A 27,415-nucleotide genomic window follows, 5' to 3' on the forward strand; every position below is an offset into this window, starting at 1 on the left:
ATACAGTGTACATCTGTCGCTCACTTTAAATCGACCTTACCATTATCAATGTGTGCTAACAATAAATCGTTCAATGCCTAACAATACATTCCTCTGACACGAATTGGGCAATGGATATTAACCTCAGTTGTGCATCGGTTATAAGTTTTTTCTAGACGTTTCGTCATTGATCACGCCAAGATGCGCGCCATATGTTTTCGTCCCCAGTCAACTCTATACAAAGATGTGCGAATGTTTTTTGTTAAAACACGGAATTGGCAGGATGACCTTATTTGAAATTAACACAATTTGCGTAAATGTGGCTGCGTGCTTGTTCGTTGATAATCCAGATAGCTGTGCCGAATACTGTTATTAAAACCATCCAACCTATATCTACCGCAAAGCAGCCGTCCGTTCTGGTTGGAAGAATGAAACATAAACCTTATACAATACGGCCTCATGTCGCAAGCTAGATTATAAACGATTCATGATCATCTTAGGCCTTGCAGCCCAGGGTGGGCCTTAGCCTGGTCCAGTATGACTCTCCAGACTGCTTTGTTCAGGGCTTTCTCGGTCCAGTTCATGACACCGATAACTTTGAGTTCACGTTCTACACCATCTAACCATCAGAGTTTGGGCCTGCCACGATAAACAATTGCCCTAACTTAATTCATCGTTACTGCATATAGCTGTCCAGTGCTGAACATAAGCCTTTCCAATCGATCTCCAGCGCGGTCGGGCTGTTGCCACTTGCATCCAACGTAGCCAAGCGATTTTCACTAGGTTGTCGGTTCATCTAGCAGGTGGCCGTCTACATTGCGTCTACCAGTACGGGGTCTCCACTCAAGAATCTTTCTGCCCCAACCATCGTCCGACCTTCGCGCTATGTGGCCTGCCCACGGCTATTTCACTAATATAATTAATCAACAATTATCATTTTTATAAATTGTACCCTAAACATCACACATCATTACCAATGAACTATCCGAATTTATATAATCAAATCTGATCTTCAATCTTCCCATCCACAACACAAGTACAAAAGATTAAAATACGTACAATAGGACATTACACACACAGATCGCCATTATGTATTTTTATTGCAACGTGCCTCAATAACATGGATCACGTATACCATCATTAAGGTCTCGCGACACGACACCGCGATTCCACGTCAAAACAAACCAGTGTAAACATTCATTGAATCTCGTGTGGACAATCTGTTCTTGCACCGTGAATATAATTCTCACGGTACGTTGAGTACGTACGAACATCGCTACAGTCAATTGTATTATTACCTCATTGATTGAGACAGGTTAACGGGTTGCCGATAGCAGGGCATTCTTTGAACCCGTCGCGTCGAATAGCGATTCGATTCTTATAAAACAACCCATGACCCTGATCTCATTTGATTCAACCCAGAACTTGATAATCAAGTTGCATCGTGAATTTTCTGGTCATCTTCGCGGTCCTGGTCGGATCTGTGTCTAGCAGTGGAATTCATTTGACTGACAACGGAACTATCAACTGAGCAGTATTGTAAAGTAATACGTGCTGTTTAAGCCAATCAAAATTGAAACCTAAAAAATACTAGTTAAGAACTAAATAGGGCCATGCAGTGTTTCCAAAAAAAATACTGTAAGAAGTCGTTAACGATGAATGAATCCACACGCTCGAGTGCGCTCGTGTGTGGGGGATCCTGATTTTCGTAAGCATGTATAATGGACTTATTTTGTTCACTGCAATAAGTTGTTTTCCTTTTATGTAGGTGTTGCTCGACTTTTTTATTTATTTATTTTTTAATACTTAGATGGGTGGACGACTTCACAGCACACTTGGTGTTAAGTGGTTACTAGGGCCCATAGACATGCACAACGTAAATGCGCCTTCCACCTTGAGATATAAGTTCTAAGGTCTCAGTATAGTTACATACATATAATATATTAGTGGGTAATTACCCACTAAATATATTTATTATATATTTTTGTTAATTAACAAAAACATTCTTTAAAGTTCCAATAACTATACAAAGTTTAAACTCAATCAGAGACGTCACCACGCGAACAGTTTTTTTTTTTTTATATTTTAAGAAGAATATACTAGAACCACAGTAACTAGATGACCCATTATACTTTTTTAACTAAATGAACAAGGAAACCACTATTGCCCTTGAGTGCGCCTATATTAATGGCAATTACACTTTTTAAGCTTCCGTGATCTGAAATCTTGCGATCTCAAACCTATTGTTTCTTAAACAGTCAGTTTTATTAATTTTAATTATGACATCAAAGCGTGTGCGTCACCGCGAAGGCAATAAACCGAAGATTTTATGCATTATTTATATGTAATACCGACAGTATAAAGTATACTAGAGGTCCTGCAGTAGTCGAAATTCGACTATAATTGGAATTTGAAGTTTGTACACTTTTATGATTGTATTTTATACTTCTATAATCACAAATTTCGCCAAGGCTACACTATAAAAAATATTAATAAAGACAAACAATATTTAATCTATTCTCAATTTTGACCAGAAGTCAAGAACAAAAGTTTGACAATAAATAGTATGCATGCGTGTGCGCGTCAAATACATGGTATGTAGTGTGTGTAATGTTTTCTTTATTGATTTAATGTATATTTTATGCATTATTTTAAAAAAATATTAGCATTGTGCACTTCTTCTCTATATTCTCTATAAGTGTGGAAAATTTCATACTCCTCCGTCCGCGCAATTTTCGTTAAAAGGGATACAAAGTTTTTGCGTCACGTAATAATATACAGTATATAATTAAACTTGCGTTAAATTTGAATTAAGTTAATGTATGAGGCGACTCAAATTGAAGGTACATTTTATGTTGGTTTATTTTACTCATGCCTTCGATTTCTGTCATCGTACAGAGCTATGTCGTTTAAAATTAACTAGAGGTCCCGCAGTAGTCGAAATTCGACTATAATTAATTGGAATTGTGTAATAAGTTTTGAGACCTTGAGATGGCGGTACACGAACAGACTCGAAAATTATTGACTTCAATATAAAATGCATCCGTATGCAACATAATGTGCGCGCTTATCCGTACAATTAGAATCTTTAAGTTACATTATACATCATTTCGACAGGTGAAAAGTAATTTGGTTTCATCGACATTATCGCTACTTTACAGGAGAGTCATTTCAAGATTGTTACTGGTGGTAGGACCTCTTGTGAGTCCGCACTGGTAGGTACCACCGCCCTGCCTATTTCTGCCGTGAAGCAGTAATGCGTTTCGGTTTGAAGGGTGAGGCAGCCGTTGTAACTACAGTCAAAATCTGTTATAACGACATCGAAGGGACTGCTCATATTCAGTCGTAAAAACCGATAGTCGTAACAACCGGTGATGTTTAATGTGTATCGCGCAAGTACAAACAAATCGATAGGAAATTATTGGAAAAATATATTTATTCAACCGTGTACATTTTGTTTATTACACATAAGTACAATACATATTATTTTTCTGTGAGCATAAAATCTGTAATTTTGGTCTGTTTGGAACACTTCTGTTGTGCATAGATATTTTATAATTCACGTTGGATTTTAATTAACGTATCGTCATCGCTCTTTCCAAATGGTTGAAATTGTCGAGTGTGATAACCATATTATTCCTTTGCTAAGTCTTTGTTTGAAATTCCGCTCTCTAGCTTGGATATAATACGCGATTTTTCTTCAATATTAATTTGTTTTCTTTTTCTTTGCGACATTTTTAAAGTTTCACGAATAACTCCACAAAGTTTTGGTGCGTCTTGTGTATAGATATGTAACAAACTAACTGAAGAGATATGAAGAAGCGGGCTTTGACTCTGCTGCATGCACGTGTTTTGTTTCTAAGAATTAGAAAAGACCCTACACTAAACTAAATCCTATTGTTTTCTTTCCTGATTTTAATAGCCATTGAAGACAAATGTGGATACCTATTCAAATTGTTTACAATACAGCTTAGCCGGTCGTTCTAACAGATCTAATTCTCCGAAATATTAGTTAAATGTGGTCGTTTTATGAGGTATGTCGTTATAAGCAATGTCGTATAAAGCAATGTTTTTAATAAGGCGGTTATATGGCATTCAGCCGGGACCTTTGTTCTAGGTTATTATAACCGGCATGTTGTTCTAACCGATGTCGCAGTAAACGGTTTTGACTGTATATTTGAAACCTTAGAACTTATATCTCAAGGTGGGTAGCTCGTTTACGTTGTAGATGTCTATGGGCTCCAGTAACCACTTAACGCCAGGTGGGCTGTGAGCTTATCCACACATCTAAGCAATAAAAAAAAGTTTAAAATTTCGAAAAAATATCATGATAAAAAAACTTCTTCAGCTATGCGAACAGAGTAAACTTAATTGGGATTCAATTTAAAAAAATCAAACTGTTGATGCTAATACCAAATAAAACGCACATTTAATTATAAAGATAAATCTTGCGTTTTAAGTGAAATGTCGCTAAAACCATATAGCCTCACCCCTCGATTTAATCCAACATGTACTCAAGCAGGGTTACTACGACGCAAGAACGATATTAAGTCATTAAATCAATTTCGGGCTTCGCGGTAGACGTGGTAGTACATGTTGTGAGATCGAGAGCCTTAAGCACACACAGGACAATTGATCCAATGCGATCATAGCATCAACCTAACGCCTTTGCTTTTTTAATGCCCTTGTAGGCAAACGAGCATATGGCCCACCGGATGGTGAGTGGTTACTGTCGCCCATGGACTTCAGCAATGCCAGGGGCAGAGCCAAGCCGCTGCTTACCGTTAAGTACTCTCCACAAGCCTCGTTTGAAGAAGGATATGTCATAACGTTCGGGAAACACCGTGGAGGGGAGCTCATTCCAAAGCCGGATGGTGCGTGGTAAAAAAGATCTCTGGAAACGCACTGTGGATGAACGCAGTGGCTCCAGGTAGTATGGATGAACTGTACTCCGGTGGCGAGCGGTGCTATGGTAAAAACGAGATGATGGTTACATCTCAAACAATTAAGACAAACGCCTCAAGACAAATTCGCGTAACTACTCCGTACGTATTACCTCCGTAACTTATTACCAGCTGTACGAATTACAGAGAAGACTGTCTTGCGCAAGAACGTGCAATGAACGCTCACTGGTCAATGACTTTGGACAAAAAAATCGGTCTACGCGATTGGCTGTCACGTTCCGATCGTATCGGATATCTCGAGTGAAATAGCGACTTTTTTGTGGCCACAGACGGACTAAGACTATACTAATGCGATTCTGTAATATGATGACGAACAGCGTGGGTTCGAATTATAAATGACTAAGTTATAACCTAACAAGACAGAACGTACAGCCGCATAAGACCCAAAAGATTGAAAGCCACGAAACGGGAAAGCCGAGTGGGAAGATAAATTCTGTTTTAGATTATGATCCAATCTAACTTCTCGTTAAAAGAGGTTTTATATCTCTTCACGATAGGCAGCGGTTTCTCTTGTTGGAGATTTCTATAGACGATACTTGATACAGATACATAATATGTAAAATTGTTTTCCTTTGAAACAAAATCGATATAAATGACGAAAGATCTCTGACTGCATACTTTTATCTTTCATGTACATAAATGGATTAATATCCTCGAAATGTTTTGAGAAGCTATGATATAACAGCACTTTATTTTTCAAATACAAATACAACTCTATAAAATACTTTGCGCGGCAATGATTAGAGATGGCGCGACATGGTGAGACGCATCAAGTCTGCCCCTTCCAACATTACATGACGATCACGACCACTCTGTCAAGAGTGACACGACTGAGAAGAAGAAGAAAATACTTTATTTTCAAAAGCGAGTTAAAATAAAACAATGATTGGGGTCTCCTTTTATCCAAATATCTTCTATCTATAGGCTGCCTATAGACTCCAAACAAAGTGACAAACAAAGTAATTGGCTAAAATGTAGAAGGCCAATATATGCCACCTGGCACCTCAATTTAGTATGATTACCGTAGTAGATACGACTTAAGTTACGAAGGATTAATCTGTGCTGTTCATTAGCCAAGGTTTGATTCCAAGGAAGAGGGCGAGAATATAATTGAGAATTGAGCATTACGCGCCAAATTGAGCAGCGGATTTCGCGGGCTCGAGTAACCACTTAAAACAAGATGAGCCAGGGCTGTGGATTCGTTAGATACATAGGAACAAAAAAAAAAACAATGCAGGATATATCAATCCCACTCGGTTTCAACTCACGCACAGAAACGTCCAGGTAGTCGGTATGCGTCGGAGCAACGCACCTTGCTCATTACCGAGGCGAGACACGTGCAACAGTTTTCAAAGACGAAACGACTTTGTCAGAAATGTGAAGTTCAAAATTGTTCACTGTGCAGTTTAATCAGGACTTTTATTCCAATATTGGTCCTCCTGGTTTTTTTTTTAATGCATCAAATCTTGCGTCCTTACCGGAGCCTCAGATTGACGCAATATGGTACCTGCACGTGTTGCCTCACAATAGGCAGTGGCGTCAACAATAACGCATTTTTTTTTATTTCATACTTTACACTTTTCTTAACTTAATATGTACGATATTTCCTCACATAGCTTCAGACCTGTTTGAAGAATTTGATACCTAGCATGATCACATTCGCTCCGATGAAACCTCGCTTTTATGTATATGAATAATACTCACTCTCTCGTGCCGAAGGAGATAATCAATGATGACGTCTTTCTTCTTTTCCTTCTCATCTTGGTGGCAAACCCCGATGTTGAGTCCCATCACGATGGTCCTGAGCAGCCCACCTTCGAATGCGTCCCATAGAAACTTGGGCGTGTAGCACATTATTGCCTGTGGGAAACATTTTTAATATTTTACTAAGGCTTTCTACAAATGAGAAAGAGGAGATTCCAGGGTAGTCTGTCCTATGCTTATAAACGATGATTCTTCCGTAAGTACTTCATAGTATTAGCCTTAGGTGCCTTCTTAATACGCTCTTCTTTCCCTATCTTGGGTCGAGGGGATAAGGCCTGCTGTGAGACCACACAGGCTAGTACTACAGGTATATCGCTCAGCCTATTTCTGATCCCAAGCAATAAAGTGCTCCAGTTTGTATCGCGATATAGCCTTTTTATGTAAATTTTTAGATTCACGTTAACATGTTTAAATAGTCCATTAAGCATTTAACATTAAGTGGGTCGTGAGCTCGATTCTCGATCCACAGAAACCAATTCGAAGAACAAAGAACAAATATATTCATTTTCTGACGTCAGATCAAATCCGATAATTCAAATACCGTTATAGTATTAACGCTATCATCATAGTTTTTAGTAACAATATCGATTAGTGGGTCACGCCATAAACGCGTCGATGGAAGGCAATAAACTTACAGTAAAACATTCGTCATCCGACTACGCGCTGTCTACCGTTATATACGACCCAAATTGTGATGACAACGACATCAAACTGTCCAGATTTCTAGAACCTCCACTACAATTGCTGCCCTAAAGCCTACAGGCCTCTCGAAACTGGGCGTTGCTTCGGGTAGTCGTGACTGCACGTTTAGAAGGTTTATTTTTAGTATAAATTGAGCGGTTTACGCATGGGTGTGATTTTGATGTCAAGAACCTAAATTATACCAAATCTTGATGTCACATTTTTAAGTAAATTACAAGGGATTTTTGGTGTTTTTCATAAGAACTTCCTGTAATTCTAATTCACCAATGAAGCTCCGAAGGAGAATTATGACCTAATATTGAATCATGCTAAACTGCATACCCAAGACGGCACCAGAATAATACATGATAATAAAATGAATAATGTTATACCTGATTTGGGGAATACACGGAAATAATGATGTAATAGGCTGGCACCCAACAAAGTTCATGCCATAATCACATAGTGAATTGCGTTAATTTTTTGAGCAAGCACTGCCTTATTTGTGTAACTAAAGGTCAGTTTGTTTAAACTACTGACTTCTTTGTGAATTTTAAAGGTTAACTGCCTGGCTTCAGATATCTGCAAATCGGAATATCAATTGATCTTTGGCAGTCCCAAGTGTCAACCCGAACGGGACAAGGCTCTTGTAGGGGAACAACATTTTTACGTGGAAGCACGTTTTTTTATGAAGGGAGGAATTAATGTTGGCTCTTAGGCCTTCTCAGTTTTACCAGGACAGGTACGGGCATGGGCTCAGCCAGGATGGGTGTATTTTTCTAACAGTTGCCCGAGCGCCCCTGAAGGAGACCTGCCAGCTCCTTTTTACTGGTGGTAGGACCTCTTGTGAGTCTGCACGGGTAGGTACCACCACCCTGCCTATTTCTGGCGTGAAACAGTAATGAGTTTCGGGTTGAAGGGTGGGGCAGGCGTTGTAACTATACTTTTTTTTTATTGCCTTTGTAGGCAGACGAGCGTACGGCCCACCTGATGGTAAGTGGTTACCGTCGCCCGTGGACTTCAGCAATGCCAGGAGCAGAGCCAAGCCTCTGCCTACTGCTTAATACTCTCCACAAGCCTCGTTTGAAGAAGGACATGTCATAGCGCTCGGGAAACACCGTGGAGGGGAGCTCATTCCGTAGCCGGATGGTACGTAGCAAAAAAGACCTCTGGAAACGCACTGTGGATGACCGCAGTGGCTCCAGGTAGTATGGATGAACTCTACTCTGGTGGCGGACGGTGCGATGGTAAAAACGAGAAGTTGGTATCATCTCGAACAATTCCTCAGAGCACTCCCCATGGAACATGCGGTACAAAATACAGAGGGAACCGAAGTCCCTCCGCAGACCCAGAGGCTCCAAGCGATCCGTTAGAATGGGATTATCGACAATCCGAACGGCTCTCTTCTGTATGAAGTCAAATTGAAGAAGCTGGTATTTGGGAGCCCCGGGCCAGAGATGGGAGCAGTACTCCACGCGAGGCCGGACTTGTGCTTTATAGAGCAAAAGTATTTGTCCTTGAGAACTTATATCTCAAGGTGGGTGGCGCATTTACGTTATAGATGTCTATGGGCTCCAGTAACCACATAATACCAGGTGGCTATGAACTCGTCCACCCATTTAAGCAATAAAAAATTCAAAATTACCAGTTACTTCGCGAATACATTTACTACCAGATCAGAACCCGCTGAGAAAATCTGACAAGAAACTGAGCGTGCAGAGGTATGGGAGTAGGGTCACCTTTTTTCCCTACGAATAGGCTAATAGCCTAGAAGCTATTCTAGCTACTCACGGACGGGTAAGTGACCTCACGAGCTCAACCCGAGTAAATTTGCTAACAGTGCTTCGCTGAATCTATCACTGGATCGAAATCGCGACCCCCTGAGAAGATCTTGCGAGAAATTCAGTGGGTTGTAAAGTTGTGGAGTCCCTATGGCTGTTCTAGTGCTAGAGCTGCAGACATCTCATGACGATGTTATTGAATCGGATGGATAGCGGCACTTATGAATGCTACAATCCTATATTCTGGTGCGAGATATTTTATACGTAGAAGACGTTTGCTCATCAGGGAAAGGTAAAGTAATTTATCTCATAAAGTAAAAAGTTAAACTAAACGAACATTATCATGATTTAGTAAATCGCAATACCGGTTTCACTACTGACATGACTCATTATGGCTACAGTAAATCCTATTGTGTGACTCAATTCCATATCGTGTTTTTTTGTTAGATGAAAAAGGATTACTTTTTCGCAGTTAATTACCTTCTCTATGGCCCTTATTAGATTAGGTAAAGTATCTTATGAGCAAACCGATCCGATGGTGTGAGATGTATTGTAATAAAGGCCTATTGTAAGCCTGCACGGGTGGGTTTCACCCCAAACCTGTTTTTTTCTGCCCTAAACCAACCATGTTAAGGATATGACAGTCACTATAAAATACAATTGAGGCTTCAACCTCATGTCTCAAGACGGATGGCGGTGATGATTGTGAGCTCTATTAATCAATTAACACAAGTTAGACCGCGAGATCGCCTGCAAATGCATTTAACATGACCGACCTTAAAACCAGCTGAATCATACCTTATACATATTAAAACTTACTAGAGGTCCCGCAGTAGTCGAAATTCTACAATAATTAATTGGAATTGTAAGTTTGTACACTATTATGATTGTACTTTATACTTCTATAATCACAAATTTCGCCAAGGCTACACTATAAAAAATATTAACAATGACAAACAATATTTAATCTCAATTTGACAACAGACGTCAAGAACAAAAATTTGACAATAAATAGTATGCATGCGTGTTTGCGTCAAACACATGGTATGTAGTGTGTGTAATGTTTTCTTTATTGATTTAATGTATCTTTTATGCATTATTTTAAAAAAATATTAGCATTGTGCACTTCTTCTCTATATTCTTTATAAGTGTGGAAAATTTCATACTCCTCCGTCCGCGCAATTTTCGTGAAAAGGGATACAAAGTTTTTGCTTCACGTATTAATATATAGATTATAATTTGTAGCGGAAAATTTGCAACTATTCCATTATTATTGTTACTGGTACATACTAAGTATAATTACAATTTACAACATAAATGACTAATTTGAATAGAATTATGATGAAACACCCTAATAATATATGGTTAACGTTATTGCGGCGATTTCTTTGAAATGTTGCATTAATACAATAATTAAACCAGGAAAAACATTTATTGAAGCCAATTAAGCGAAATTAATTATTTAAAAGTTAATTCGTCGTGAATAAGCTTTACATGAATGGCGAAAGTAACAATGACTTAAAATTGCACAGTGGATGAAACTTGTGTTGGAATTTTGTAGGTCTCTCAATGTAACAAATACATTTATTTAGATTTAGATTTATGTGAGAATGTTTTATCAGAAAACGACTGGATTTAAGTGTCTGTCTGAAAATCGTACCTTCTCGACTTTTGTCCCATGATCCCATACACCATTCAATTTCTATATCAACGAGGATAAATCGCTTATAATAACATTCTCAGCGAATGTATAATTTTCTTCTGCCCTAACGACCGTATACGTGGACCAAACAGATTTGTGCCACCGATCCAGCTTTTATCTTTCATTGCCTATTTAGGTGACGGCGCTAAAGGCCAAGGTAAAGTGGTTATGGGAGTTCATAGACACCAGAATCACCTTGAGACATGAGGTCAAAGTTGATTTAGAAAGTTTATTATATAATAGCCATCTAAACCTTCCAATCGCTATTACATACTAGCTATTTTTACCTCAAAGTTTTTTCAAACTGTACATAGGTACGTAATTGACCTATCACGTAAGAAATCCACTTCACAATCGCAACTGCTATGTATTTGCTCCGACCGTAAGACATTCCTGATTAAATTCCCTTACACGGAATTCGGTATATGCATTTTTTGATTGTACAGTATCGATGCAGAAACTAGGAAAAAAATTACGATTCGGAATTTATAAATATAAAAACGTAATAGGGAAACCTGATGTTTATAGAGAAAGCATTCTTTGCTCTTTGCTTGTTCTTTAGAATTTAAAAAAAGTTTAATTAAAAAAAGTTTTTATAAACTTTTTTTTTACATGAAAGTAACGCAAGATCGCACTGTACTTTATTGCACACGAAAACACAATAAACTATAACACACTCTTCAAGACCAACAGTTTTTATCTAGAAACAATTCTGATAAAGATAAAGCAATTACGTTGGGGTGTACTATTTTTAAAAATACATATTCTGACTACAGAGAAGGAACTACAACTAAAGGGTCCAATGCCTCATTACCGTGCAGTTAGATACAGGACGTACCCAAACGTCTCGTAAACGACATGCGTCCATTTTATTTTCGGACAAGAGATTACGAGTATTTAACTGCGCGCGATGCACCATGAACACATTACAGAGTTCATTAACACGGGTGTCATTAAAGGTGCTCTTCATAAATATTTTAGGTACATTGCGATTCGTGGCTTTTCTCTGTTGCAGTTCTACGCCACAATTCATTGACATCGTCGTGGCGTAAAGGATAAGACGTCCGGTGCATTCGTATGTAGCAATGCACCGGTGTTCGAATCCCGCAGGCGGGTACAAGTTTTTCTAATGAAATACGCATTTAACAAATGTTCACGATTGACTTCCGCGGTGAAGGAATAACATCGTGTAGTAAAAATCATACCCGCAAAATTATAATTTGCGTAATTACTGGTGGTAGGACCTCTTGTGAGTTCGCGCGGATAGGTACGTCGGCCCTGCCTATTTCTGCCGTGAAGCAGTAATACGTTTCGATTTGAAGGGTGGGGCAGCCGTTGTAACTATACTGAGACCTTAGAACTTCTATCTGAAGGTGGGTGGCGCATTTACGTTGTAGATGTCTGTGGGCTCCAGTAACCACTTAACACCAGGTGGGCTGTGAGCTCGTCCACTGATCTAAGCAATAAAAAAAACATTGTCGTAAATTACGACAACCACTTTGGAACCTGAGCCGAAGTCTCAATTGGACGCGTTTCCCCCTCTTACAACCAGAACTCACACTGTTTCGCGTTAGAAACAAACAGCACGGTAATAGGCCCCCATGGAATTACACTAATGATGTAATGTCTTACCTGAAAAAACAATACGAAACAAACCCACTGATAGTAGGTATAGTATTTCTTCTCCGTTCCTTCAAATTCTGGTCCGACTCCTGGATGCGCTACTTCTTTACCGACCTGAAAGAGAATTATGTTTGAAATTAAAATATCTTGTGCGTTCCGACGGTTTATGTGAAGAGAGCGGATGTCGGAGGCAAAGACCAAGGAGTCTGAAGGTTTTTAAAGGAACACCACAAAGGGAAGTTTTTTTAGAGTAGGCAGAGACCTGACTTTAGTTCTGCCATTATTGATGTTCACGAGCGACGGGTAACTTCTGACTATCAGATGAGCCCTTTGATAGTCTCCATGCAATATAAAAAATATAAGAAAGTTAATTCTAGAACCGGATTATATTTGGCAATGAACTGTGCTTCGGTGACGGGAAGGCGTTGGTAAAAAGGCCAGTTACAATCTTATCCATATATATGTAGATGGGATTTCTAGAAAGTTCTACCGATACCAAACGACGTTCTATGCGAAACTTTTCTAACTTTGCCGCTGCCTAATTGTTGGTAGCCTAAGGTGCTATTCCAGCTATTTAGCGGACGGGTAAGTGAGCTCAACCTAAGAAAATTTACTAACACTAGCCCTAGCAAGAGCAGTGCTTCGCTGAATCTAGCACCGGATCGTAAGCACAACCCATTGAGGTGATCCGGCGATAAACTCGGTGGGTAGACTACTTAACAAACCAAATTCAGTAACTGAACAACAAAAGTGGAATAATGCAATATATTGACATATAAATACGAAGGTTGCTCATGATTGAAACATGAACATGGATAGGAATAGAACGTGTACACCATGTACCATGTACCATCTTATATACATACTATTTGTTCTGACTGACTGTTTGTTCGTGTCGCTCGACTTTTATTAGATTGAACAGTGAGATTGGTGCGAGTTTTTTAACTTCTCGATCGCGTAAAAGTTGGAACAGCGCACCTACGTTCGCCACTAGGACAGGAGTTAGACATAGTCCAGTCATTGTACGCCAAATTGGATGAATATCTCGGAAAATCGACATACCAGACAAGTAAAAACTTGTTTTTTGACATCCTAACTGTGACCTAACTGACTTTAAAACTTGCGACCATCCAATTATATGTGAATTTTGAGAATAGTCTTAGGATGTAAAAATACAAGTTTTTATGTATTAATATAGTGGGTATGTCGATTTTCCGAAGTCAACCCCCTATAATGACTGGACTAACAGAGGTTTTTCTCGCAGTAACATCAAAGCAGACGGAAGGCGCGCAAGTAGTTTTATAAAATTTATTGTTACATTGACTGTAAGCGTGGAGCGGAGCCGGGTTTCTCTATTAATGTATTAAATAGAAACATGTTTAAAATTCATTCAAAATAACAATGCATTTATTCAGTTTATGTATTTTGTGAAGCAATGTATCCTAGATGTATGTACCGAATACATTTAAAGAATAAACTATAAAACATGTATTCATGTATTCTATAACATGTTCTAGACTTTTTTATCAACTATTTCGGAAAATATTTTTGTAAAATGGAAGATACCTATCTAAAACAGACCATATTCCTTTTAGATTATGTTTTTAATTGTACAAAGAGCTCACAGCTCACTTGGAGCATGTCTCTACGGATCCATCAGATCCAATAACCCTTGCATCAGACGCCTTTAGCTCTAACGGTAGGAGCAGGCTTGGGGACCCCGTTAACCGTACTCGTCGAACTCTGCAAAGAGTGCAACCGAACCTAAACATCAGCCCGTTGAGTTTCTCGCCGGATCTTCTCAGCGGGTCGCGATTCCGATCCGGTAGTTATTCGCGAAGCAGCTACTCTTGAGTTGTTAGGTCTCCTTTGGAGGCGCTCGGATAGCTGTTAGCAAATCCCACCCACCCCTCCTGGCTGAGCCTTTGCTCGCCTACCTGCCCTAGTAAAACTGGAAAGCTCACCTGGTATCAACCCGTTGCCGAAGACCCATAGACAAAACAAGACATACAAACACACCCATTATATGAGTATCAATCTCTGATTTGAACCCGACAACTGTAACAGTGTTACTAATAGAATTTCTCAATACGCAACTCGCCAGTCACAGTTTAATGTCTTCCGTAACCGCTTAAAACCAAGCGAGCCGTGACTGGTCTATCGAAAGCTACAACCTTATAAATAAAGATAAAGAGAAGACCGATTGAAATAAGCTGTTATGTATGTAGTTCTTCTTAAAGGGAACGAAATGTTCACTAAATAACCGAGTAGGGTTCATCTCTGACCGATGACCCTAAGCGGCTCATGGATCAAAGAGGAAACGGCCAGTTAACCGCGCGAGTAACCCGTCAGTATAGTGGGCAATGATTGTGTTCCGTTGTATACAAGTCAGCTAGTAAGAGGACAGGGCGCTGCGATATTTTTTATATTTTTTTATTGCTTGGATGGGTGGACGAGCTCACAGTCCACCTGGTGTTAAGCGTTACTGGAGCCCATAGACATCTACAACGTAAATGCGCCACTCACCTTAAACATATCGCGTATAAAGACTTTTTTATCTTTCCAGTTTCACCAGGACAGGAGGGCGAGCAAAGGCTCAGCCAGGAGGGGTGGGATTTGCTAACAGCTGCCCGAGCGCTTCCAAAGGAGACCTAATAACTCAAGAGCAACTGCTTCGCGAATGAATCAACTACAGGATCAGAATCGCTACCCACTGAAAATATCCGACCAGAAACTCAGTGACCATCTGACATGCGATTAGATTCGCATAAAATATAATGAGCTCTCTGCTTGTATTTTACTTCGTATATTGAGTTATCGCAATATGTTTGCTGAAACACGTATTTTAAACGAAAAAAACTATATTATCCAACTCACCTCTCTTGCGAAAGCATCTGGCATTGTGAACGTTGACGTGATCCAACAGAACGTATTGACCACATTCGCCGGTATTCCATTAACGATACACATTATAGGCTTTCCTACGTACTGCGATGCGGTAATTATCATTGAGCACGTCAGTAATAACACCGTTGTGAACACATTGTGCAGTCTGAACACGGCATTGTCAGTCCTTATCGGTTGGTACTGGAAATACACCCTCAATCCACCTAATAATTGAAACATCTTGATTCTTTTATTTATCTATCTACAGGAATATTCTCATGTTTTGGAATGTATTCTAAACTATCATTAATATCAGTCTTGTTTTAATGCAAAATGGAGACGCCGCGGGAACGTTGCCTCCTCGAGATTGTAGAGATTACATTCAATTTCGTATCTGGAACAAAAAAAAACACAATGCTTTCAATATGTTCATACTTCAACACACAATCAAAAGTTTTTGTAATGAACTTAATTAAAATTCTCACTGTTCAAAACAAGTCCCAAAAAAAACAAGGTTTCAAGAAAACCATACGTAAACCTAAATTACTGTAATAATAATATGTGACCGACATGTGGATGGTGGTGGTATCTACAGAAATAATGCCCGGTAATTGTATCGGTGAATGGCTTGGTCCCTGAAAGCCTCTCAAAATATCTCGAGAGGCTTGGTGTCAACAAAAATTCCTGCCTATTTCTGCCGTGAAGATGTAATGCGTTTCGGTTTGAAGGGTGGGGCAGCCGTTGTTACTACACTTGAGACCTTAGAACTTAAAGCTCAAGGTGGGTGGCGCATTTACGTTGTAGATGTCTATGGGCCCCAGTAACCGCTTAAAACCAGGTGGGCTGTGAGCTCGTCCACCCATCTATGCAATTTAAAAAAAAGTCGATGGCGGCCCAGGTGCAATAAGCAGTCTTGCTGGACAATGCCCATATAGTTCGCCGGTTTCTTTCCTAATTGTCCCTAACGCTCCGATCAATTGTTGCCCGCTTCGCCGGAGTGTGTCTTGCCGTCTTCCCAGGCGAGGCAGTGTTTGATACAAAAATAATAATAATAAAACTGGGATCGTGTCACGCACGGTTATCCCAAAAAAAAAAAACTTGCTACTTTCCAACACAATCTATACAAAGAAATGAAGCTGAAGTGTCTGTGTGCAATATATAAAATAACATCTACTAAATATTGTATACAATCTACAGTATTGAACTTAGAACAAAAAACTTATTATATTTTTTTACAAATATTATGTTGGTCAGGGATATTTATAAGCTCGCACGGGTAATTATCACAGTTCTGCCTATTTGTGCCACGAATGAAACCTAGGTTTCAGTTTGAAGGGTAGGATAGATGTTATATTAATCATTCATTAATTTAATTAATCATTTGGTAGGCAGTGGCTTGGCTCTGCCCCTGGCATTGCTGAAGTCCATGGGCGACGGTAACCACTCACCATCAGGTGGGCCGTATGCTCGTCTGCCTACAAGGGCAATAAAAAAAAAGGCAATCTATCTATATACTTCAAGGATCAGATGAGCACTGAACGCGTCCCCATTTAATATAAGTGTCTGTGCGTATTAACATTGTTAACGGCATGCACATTGGTCTTGTTAATACCATCTAAAAGTATCCCAATGCAATTAAAAAAAAACATATCTATAACACGTACAATATTTCCGTACACAAAGATATTATTATTATTGCTACGGAGCGTGCGTGTAAATGTTTTTCCACACAGCTGTTCACACCTGCCGGTAAAGGTCAACGACCCGCTATCGATATTACCGCCACACATACCAACGATTTATTATTAAATAATCCGTGAACGTTACGCAAGATAAGGAAATAAGATTTCTATATACGTGTTGAATGAATGTGCGCCTCGTCTCGTGCGTTAACTGCGTAGCCGGCACGTAATTAATCATTAGTACGTACTATTGGTATGAATTATTGAATCTGTGGGGAGTTTTTAAGTAACCAATTTTGGCATTATGCATAGGCATGCATGGTATTATGCATAGGCATGCATGGTATTATACATTAGGCATTATGGCAATATGGTCATTGCGAAGATGAAGATGTCTTTCGAGTTACTGGTGGTAGGACCTCTTGTGAGTCCACGCGGGTAGGTACCACCGCCCTGCCTATTTCTGCCGTGAAGCAGTAATGCGTTTCGGTCTGAAGAGTAGGGCAGCCGTTGTAACTATAGTGAGATCTTAGAACTTATATCTTAAGGTGGGTGACGCATTTACGTCGTAGATGTCTACGAGCTCCAGTAATCACTTAACACCAGGTGGGCTGTGAGCTCGTCCTCCTATCTAAGCATTAAAAAAAAAAGTTAGTCTAACATAGCACAGATCCGGTATCATTTGAAAGACACAGTAATAGATTTGGGAAATCCCACCGTCTGGTTTGATCAGTCTTGATCTTTCGTACGATTGTGCTTCATATTTTTCGACCTCGAACAAAAAAGGCTCATCTATGAAATACGTAATATTCTCGTCGTTAGTTATCGTATGACGTGGTAGCCTACGGTGCTATTCCAATACGCGCGGATGGGTAGGTGAGCTTAGGGGCTCAACCTGAGAGAATTTTGTCTATGAGATAAAAAATATAACTTTAAACCCTTTTAAACTTTTTTACTGGTGGTAGGACCGCTTGTAAGTCCACGCGGGTAGGTACCACCGCCCCGCCTATTTCTGCCGTGAAGCAGTAATGCGTTTCGGTTTGAAGGGTGGTGTAGCCGTTGTGACTATACTGAGACCTTAGAACTATATCTCAAGGTGTGTGGCGCATTTTACGTTGTAGATGTCTATGGGCTCCAGTAACCATTTAACACCAAGTGGGCTGTGAGCCCGTCCACACATCTAAGCAATAAAAAAAACTCTATCTATTTATTTTATTTATTAAAAAAGTACTGCCACATCACAATCATTTAACATTAAAAATAAAACTATTTAATTTATGGCCTGATGCATGTGACAATAATGACGCCATTATTGTCACATAACATTGGCAATTCATCGGCCCGAAAATGGAATACAATAATAAAAATAAAAAGGATACCTAACGAAAACATACTTTGAAATTCAAATTTAACAAGTAAAAAGTAAAAAGAAAAGAAGAAATGTCAATATAATAATATCAAGCAACAACTCAGTTATAAAACAACAAATGATTAACCATTAAAGTTAAGGTGCGTTTTTTCTTTTTTTTCTATTTTGTACCTAATTTTTTTTTTACTGGTGGTAGGACCTCTTATGAGTCCGCACGGGTAGGTACCACCACACTGCCTATTTCTGCCGTGAAGCAGTAATGCGTTTCGGTTTGAAGGGTGGGGCAGCCGTTGTAACTATACTTGAGACCTTACAACTTATATCTCAAGGTGGGTGGCGCATTTACGTTGTAGATGTCTATGGGCTCCAGTAACCACTTAACATCAGGTGGGCTGTGAGATCGTCCACTCACATAAGCAATAAAAAAAATTAAAAAAAACCTAAATACACGCAACTTATCGTGGAACACATCAAGATCGGGTATTACTGTAATAAGCGAATGATACTCATCAATTATTCTACGGAGAGGTGCTATCGCATAAAGACAAGCAAGTGGAATCAGATGTCAGAAATAAACGAACTCTACAATGAAGATATAACTTCGTATATACGACGGAAGCTGGCGATGGCAAAACAATTGAGTCGTTTGACGAAAAATTGGAATTCGCTCTTACTTCTTCATATTTCACCAGCCAATATATCTATACATATAAATAAAATTGGAGTGTCTGTTTATAATATTGAGATAACCGCTTTTTATTACATGCATATGAATATATATGCGGTACATACACCAAAATAACATTTTTTACAATTTTTGTCTGTCTGTCTATCTGTCTGTTTGTTTGTTCCGGCTAATCTCCGGAACAGCTGGAGCGATTTTGACGAGACTTTCACTGATAGGTAGCTGGTGATATAAGGAGTAACTTAGGCTACTTTTTTTAGATTAGCTTCGCCCCGCGGCGTCACTCGCGGTACGACAATAACCGCGGGTAACATCGCGAGACTCAGATATCAATAATAAAATTTAATGTTTCCGAAGCGAAGCGAGGGCGGGTCGCTAGTCTTAAATATATCTTAATTAATTCAGTTCCCTTGTTCAGATCCATTGCAATGAAATAATATTCTGTAAACTCACGCTCTGCGACCCAGTCCAATGTTTAATAAACAAAAGTAGGTGAAACATACCAAGTAAGTGGCGCAGTGATAGCAACAGTTACAGTTGTTTTTTTTTATGATTGAAGTATTACTGGCAGCACTAGAGCAAAGGCCAGTTGTGCAAGCGACTTTTTATAGTTAAAACTCTATAGTTCACTTCACCCGCAGTGTTATTCTATGTTAAAATGTCGGTAGGATTCTGAGATATTTGAGGTTGTGTGATACTAAATTATCTAATGCTGAAATCTTTTGTTTATCACTCGTAGCATATAAAAATGCTATTTTGGAATATTTTAAGGTTAGATGTGTATTATTAAGATTTAAAGTATATATGTACACATGTATACACATAAAGTAGAGGTGGATGTACATATGTGCGTATTGTATTGCTTCTCATTTTTTGTTTTGTAAACTTTAATCTATATATTTCTCTGTTTTTCCTTTGTTCACTTTCTATTTTATATACATATGTGATTTTGATGGTGGAAACTTGTTTGGTTATTCTTTTAGCTATTTTTTATTATATTAGGTATATGATTGTTTTATACTGTTAAATTCCCAAATAAATAAACCTAAGATGAGAGAATCGTTTATATAGACAATTTTTGTTTATTCTAATGAGAAGACAAGGTCACGGTTCAGCTGGTGTTAACTGGCTACCGGAGCTTATCAGACATCACAAACTGATGCCGTCCACGTTCTGAACAAAAGTGGAAGTCTCAATGCTCTGCTAATATGGTTAACCCTCAAACAGGAACGTTCCAGAACTTCGTGACGGAACAAAGTAGGAGACCGACACGCACACGTGCGGGTTTGCGGAAGGAAATGAACACGGCGGAAGGAAAGATTTTCAGCAACGCTCCTGGAGACTTGGAATGTCTTAGAAGTCGCTGACTACTGACAAATGGAATATAAGAATATCATAACTTAGCGAGAGTTACATATCCGTATCACCTGACAAAAGCCGAAGCTACCAATCAGTACGACTGTCATCAGTGTGATGACCATTGTCGACGAGTAAATTAACCCTCAGACACAGCCCACTGAGTTTCTCGCCGGATCTTCTCAGTGGGTCGCGTTTCCGATCCAGTGGTAGATTCTGCGAAGCACGGCTCTCGCTAGGGTTCGTGTTAGCAATGTCGTCAGGTTTGAGCCCCGCGAGCTCACCTACTAGTTAAGTTTACGCTGATATAGCCTCTCAATGCTATCAGCTTAGGTAGGAAAAAAAACAAAAAAAACCATTGTCCAGTGCCCACAAAATACAACTCAAGCACCAGTGCCTATGCTAGACAAGAAACACTTACTTGTCGAAATGAAAAACACGCTCGCCATCCATTTGTAATTCGATAAAAATTTAATCAGAAGATTCCACTTGAAACTTTAAAAAATCACTCAAACATCAACTGACTAGTGTACAAGGCTTCAAAGGATCCTCCAACAAATAAAAACGATATATGTACTTTTTAGAAGTCGTCGTGGCCTAAACGATAAGACGTCCGGTGCATTCGTGTTGAAGCGATGCACCGGTGTTCGAATCCCGCGGGCGGGTACCAATTTTTCTAATGAAATACGTACTCAACAAATGTTCACGCGGTGAAGGAATAACATCGTGTCATAAAAATGAAACCCACAAAATTATTATTTGCGTAATTACTGGTGGTAGGACCTCTTGTGAGTCCGCGCGGGTAGGTACCACCGCCCTGCCTATTTCTGCCGTGAAGCAGTAATGCGTTTCGGTTTGAAGGGTGGGGCAGCCGTTGTAACTATACTGAGACCTTAGAACTTATATCTCAAGGTGGGTGGCGCATTTACTTTGTAGATGTCTATGGACTCCAGTAACCACTTAACACCAGGTGGGCTGTGAGCTCGTCCACCCATCTAAACAATAAAAATAAAAAAGTTAGTGCATCTAAAATGGAAAGGTTAACAAACGGTAATTTCGAAAGTACCAGTACAAGATTCATCTAATAAAATTAGTACCAAGACGCCAAATAAGGTTAAATTACCCGAGCCGTCTCCCATTAAGAGGAGAAAAGTTTGTCGCAGACGCTAACCATTTAACCAGAGGTAATCGTGACCGAAGTGTTAACGCATATCGCTAGTTTACATTCCAACGAATGGGGACATCTGTATCACGAAAATGTACCCAAATAACAGCTTAGTTTGCAACAAAAAATATTTAAGACCATGAAATGATCTAACAATAGAACAGACTGATTGATCTGGAAAAAAATAATCCGGAACCTGAAATCCCGATAGCCTCCCTTAGCCTATTTAAAAAAATGGCTTACTACAGGCAAAACAACTAGGAGTCAGTTCTTTCAATAACTTTTTTTTTACTGCTTAGATGGGTGAACGAGCTCACAGCCCACCTGATGTTAAGTGGTTACTAGAGCCCATAGACATCTACAACGTAAATGCGCCACCCACCTTGAGATATAAGTTCGGAGGTCTCAAGTATAGTTACACCACACTCACTCGCTGTACTCCTTACTCACTAATTTATTTGCGTAATATAAAAACCGTGGTGAAAAATATAAACTATAAATATGTAATGGAAACGATTTTTATAGATGAATAGGAAACAAGCCGACATCAAATTGTATCCAATACGAAGTTATGCAAATAAATAAAACCGTTAAAAAATCTTCCTGTATTCTTCGCTTAAAAGTGCCCTAGTTATTAATTTTATTATACATAATATATGTAACTAATCCTGAATACGAGAGTGACCTAGTATCAAGATCACCGCAGTCAACAACAGTTCTTTCATTAATGACTTCATTTATCAATGGACATATAAAGTCATTACGCTCCATTAAAATAATTACAATTACACACAGCACACTAACTGAATTGGCGCTAACTTCTGTGAGTACTAATTTTAGTATCGATCGAGTATTTACTAAGTATTGTATTAGCAAGCTCTCTCAGATTGAACCCCGTGAGCTCATCTACGCGTTCGCGCGTAGTTGAAATAGTCCTTAAGGCTCCCTTGGGCACGCGGTCTCCACCATCATCCACCAACATCTGCACACCATCAAGTCCCACATTCCCCGCGTGCCCCAGACGTGGAAACCTTGTAGGAGGATTGGTCCCCTGCCCGAGAAAAAAGTAGAGAAAAAAAAGAAGTATTTTATGTGTTATGTATTATATATGCATGCGATTCATAACATCGTCGGACCTCAGCTGGCATAATGGGCACTGGACGCTGATATCTTTTTCAGTTTATCTGAAATTCACGTGCCAAACAAGATAGCTCTAAAACACAAGCGCAATAATTAATCTCAAGTAATGGTTGATATTAAAACTGAATGATGAACTACTAATAATGAATTTATATAGAACTTAATGGTCCCTCTGTAGTCGAAATTCTTCTATAATTAATTGAATATATAAGTTTGGATATTATTATGGTTCTATTGTCAAAGACTATTTATTATAGTCGTACTTCTATAACCACAGATTTCGCCAAGACTACACTATAGACAAATAATCTTAATCTATTACATATAAACTAATATTGTTATAATTGTTGTAATATATTAAATACATATGTTCAATGTTTTCTTTATTGATTTAATGATTTTTTATGCATAATAAAAAAAACCTATTCTGCACTCCTTCTCTATATTCTCTATAAAGTGTGAGAAATTTCATATTCCTCCGCGCAATTTGCGTAAAAAGGGGTACAAAGTTTCTGCCTCACGTATTAATGTATAGATGAGTTTGACAACCAAAATACTACTTGGATGTTCAACTAATTTGAAAGTGACAAATAAAGTCAAGTTATTGGTAGTTGTTGCATTACAAATATGTATTTATGTAGAATTTGTATGCTGAACTAGAGCACTGACGTCATTGTTCAATATAGCGCGTTCTCCATCTAACATGAAAACGCTTATACCTAGTATTTTTTGAGAAAACACAATAAAATAACAGATAATAATATGAGGATGGAGTTTAGTAACATTTTTGGCAATATTTCTCCTATTTAAATTTAGAACTGTTGAAACTGTGACTTAGTTTACAATTACCGTTCCGTTAAAGCTGTCTTTCACAGTACCCAATTTGTATTCCTGTTTGGTAAATTAATGCTGGCCACTTTCAGTAGTACAAAAGTGCGTTCCTAATGGAACGCATATTCCGTGCGTCTGTTAAAACATATCAACCTGGTATATTTCTAACAATAACATAACTAAAATGGGGCGTATAGAATACGTATTTAAAATACCAGTTACAAGGAAACATGTTACTGCAACATTTTACGATCTAATCCGATAGTAAGTACGAAGCGAAGGGATGTGATCTATTTTCGTTCATCCATTACCAAATCTACGATCTATAGTACTCATGAGCAAGTCGAAATCTTCGAAGCGGTAGCATAAGTTAAAATTACAAAACTGTATTTCTTACACTAACATAGGAAGTTTGTTTCAACGATGTCTGAGGTGAATTTACGCAATGGAATTTTTGTAACAACGCAGTTTGGTTAAATATGTCTTTACGTTATACCCGCGTCTAGCTATGTTTTATGGAATCTTTAAGCATAGTTTTCACAAATTACAATTAACTTAAAATTTGCGCAACTATGAAATATCAAAGTCGTCAACTGAGTTGGATATTTTTACTTGTAGGTTAGTGACGTTTGTAAAAATGTTCCAAGGGCATCCTCCGTGTTAAGAATGGGTCAAGTAGCGTAATTGTTTAATGTATATTGTCAATAAAATTATTTCCTTACATTATAAGTTAGATTAGTTTTCTTTATCGTGTTGTTTTGTCGTATAGATGTAAGAAACATTGTGTACAAATTCAGCACTTTGTCTTGCTTAGTCGTGCGCACATGGCTTATGTATTTTGTTTCTTTTTACTTATGTATCTTTTTAGCTTGTGATGTGTATTGTGTGCTAAATAAATAAAATAAATATCGATGACGATTTAATCATATTCATTACTTTAGCTTTATTTTGCGATCAGGATAATCAGAATTTGAACAATATTCCAAACTGTTTTTTAAACTACCTACATTTTTTTTTTCGCTACTATTGGGGTATTCAATAAAAATGACAAGGTCTTAGATGAAACTTTGCCAGAAGGAATAATTAGTAGGTACCATGACTAATATAATATACTAATATATATATATATATATATATATATGTATTAGCCTATATTGTTGACTTATAATATTGATCGAAACTTCTGGCACAAAAATTAGGTTGGGCGTTGACCTGAATCCTCATGATAGTGTAAGCGATATCTCCATTATGAGAATAAGGATTACATGTAACTTTAACGTACTTACGTAAAGTTTTGAGATTTTTTTGTTTTACGAATAAATTTATTTAAAAAATAACATTATAACTTTTTTTCCGTATATGGTTATGGCATAAATCGAGCTAACAATAATTTCAAGAAATCGCAAAACCGGCAATTTTAATGAAACCGCCTGGTCGAAGATCTTCCCTTAGACTTCATAATCAATAAGCCTCGTATAAATTGTTTATGTATATACTGTTTTTTATTCAAAAATGTCATTGCTCCCTCTGAAAGTACCTACTTTAATGGAAGAAAATTAAAACAAAAATCCGGTGTTTCTGAATGATAACAGTCGGCCTAGCTCTAATAAAACGTATAGTCAAACCGCTATCTTCTTACCTTTTCAGTTTCTCAAATATTAATGTAGTTTATCACACTACCCCTTGAAATACTGCTTCCCTATCATACACCCCTAGAAGCAGTATTTTCCTACCACATTTCCTAATCGCTATCTTAGCTACCAATGATACGTCTAGTATCGCTGTCCTGTGTCTTTCTATAACCAAATGCCAACAATCAATATGGAAAGCTTAGTCGGTAGCCCATAAAATCGTAACAATGTTTTGCCTCACAGCGGGCAGTGGCATTCACATAGTATCTACAGCAATAACTAAAAACGCTCATGTGAATATGATTCATTATAATTATGATTAATTCGTTTTGTACAAATACCAATAAAGTGTATGTATCTTAGTTTGCACCTTCTTTATTAGTTTCTTCATATCTAGGTATAATGAGACATTCAAAATTACATAATAGAGATGCTTCTATGTTTAGAGATAGGTTGCGTATGAACTGTGAATATTACTAGGTAACGGTTATACCAGATTCGAAATTGGAAAAAAAAAAACAAAATAAAAAACACGTCGTACACTAGCAACGTATTTATATATCAATTCCAAGTATTTCAAGTTACATTATAATTTTGAATGTCTCCTTATCCCTAGATATGAAGAAACTAATAAAGAAGGTGCAAACTAAGATACCATACAACCAGATACATTGCTGGTTTACTGGGATTGACATATCGGGCGACTGAAATATAAATATGACTCTTAATGACTGTGTGAAACGAAAAATTAACTGTTACTGTCACTAACCAAATTGTCGTGTCAAGTCTGCAAGATTAGCCCTGTCGCCTTGTCCCCCTACCGAAAAACCCTACACATTATTACTATGTATTTAACGTATATAGCTAAATTAGTAAATGGCTTGGCAACTTCCGCTGAATTCATTTCAGCCATAACAATAACGATAATTTATATTCTAAAATCAAAATTACAGGAAGTCTACAATACGATAGGAAATAATAAGTATATAAACATACAAATGAATAGACTACAAATTAAAATTCCTTCCTTATTAAAATGTATTATTCGGAGAATTGAAAAAACTAGAGGTCCCGCAGTAGTCGAAATTCGACTGTAATTAATTGGAATTGTAAGTTTGTACACTATTATGATTGTATTTTATAATTCTATAAACAAAAATTTCGCTAAGACAACACTATAAAAAATATGAATAAAGACAAACAATATTTAATCTATTCTCAATTTGACAACAGACGCCAAGAACAAAAGTTTGATAATAAATAGTATGCATGCGTGTGTGCGTCAAATACATGGTATGTAGTGTGTGTAATGTTTTCTTTATTGATTTAATGTATATTTTATGCATTATTTAAAAAAAGTATTAGCATTGTGCACTTCTTCTCTATATTCTCTATAAGTGTGGAAAATTTCATACTCCTCCGTCCGCGCAACTTTCGTAAAAAGGGATACAAAGTTTTTGCTTCACGTATTAATATATAGATGTCAATATATGTTGAGTTCGATTGTATTGTGAAAGTAATCGATATTATATCAAGGTGAAATGTTGAGTGAGTGTTATCTGCAACAAATGCGTTCCAATGAGGATTGGATGGCTTTGATCTGGGAAAGTTGATCTGAATGTTCTCATTTGGGCATTCCCACCAACAGTTCGTATTACTATCGATCATATGCTATGCCAATAATGACAAAGAGCCAGAGATAATAAAGATATGACGCATTACAAAGCAAAGGTCAATTGAGCACGTTACTGATTTATGCACAATCCTGAAGTACTGATTCACTTATTAAGCCTCTAACTCATGACAAATATTAATTGTTTGGAATTAATATTCTTGTCTAAAGACAGACGTCTAGATACTGGGGCTTTAGAGAAGAGCTTGGACACTTGGAGAACAGCTTAAACGAATCTAGAAACCATTTTCAGTCTTCGGTGATCACCAAAACTATTAGACACTACTCAAAATGTCAGATATTGTAGAACGTATAAGGTAAATACAAATTGAAACCGTAAATGTGTTTTTAATCATGATATTCACGAAATAAAATTAAATAAATAGTAAACTTATTACTGGTGGGAGGACCTCTTGGGAGTCCGCACGGGTAGGTACCACCGCCCCGCCTATTTCTGCCGTGAAGCAGTAATGCGTTTCGGTTTGAAGGGTGGGGCAGCCGTTG

The 27,415-nt window shown here is 38.1% G+C and overlaps 1 protein-coding gene across 1 annotated transcript in view; it reads right to left on the reverse strand.

Moving 5' to 3' along the window:
- The window catches only part of LOC101744232 (innexin inx1), a 59,591-nt gene that overhangs the window by 15,242 nt on the left and 16,934 nt on the right, over window positions 1–27,415 (reverse strand). Inside the window, exons 2-4 of the mRNA XM_021349472.3 lie at window positions 15,372–15,774; window positions 12,504–12,608; window positions 6,648–6,803 (exon numbers count right to left, since the gene is read on the reverse strand). Of these exons, the coding sequence (XP_021205147.1) occupies window positions 6,648–6,803; window positions 12,504–12,608; window positions 15,372–15,620 (510 nt within the window). The 5' untranslated portion in view covers window positions 15,621–15,774. The remainder of the gene's footprint in view (window positions 1–6,647; window positions 6,804–12,503; window positions 12,609–15,371; window positions 15,775–27,415) is intronic.

This window comes from Bombyx mori, chromosome 15, assembly GCF_030269925.1.
Source record: "Bombyx mori chromosome 15, ASM3026992v2".
NCBI lineage: Eukaryota > Metazoa > Arthropoda > Insecta > Lepidoptera > Bombycidae > Bombyx > Bombyx mori.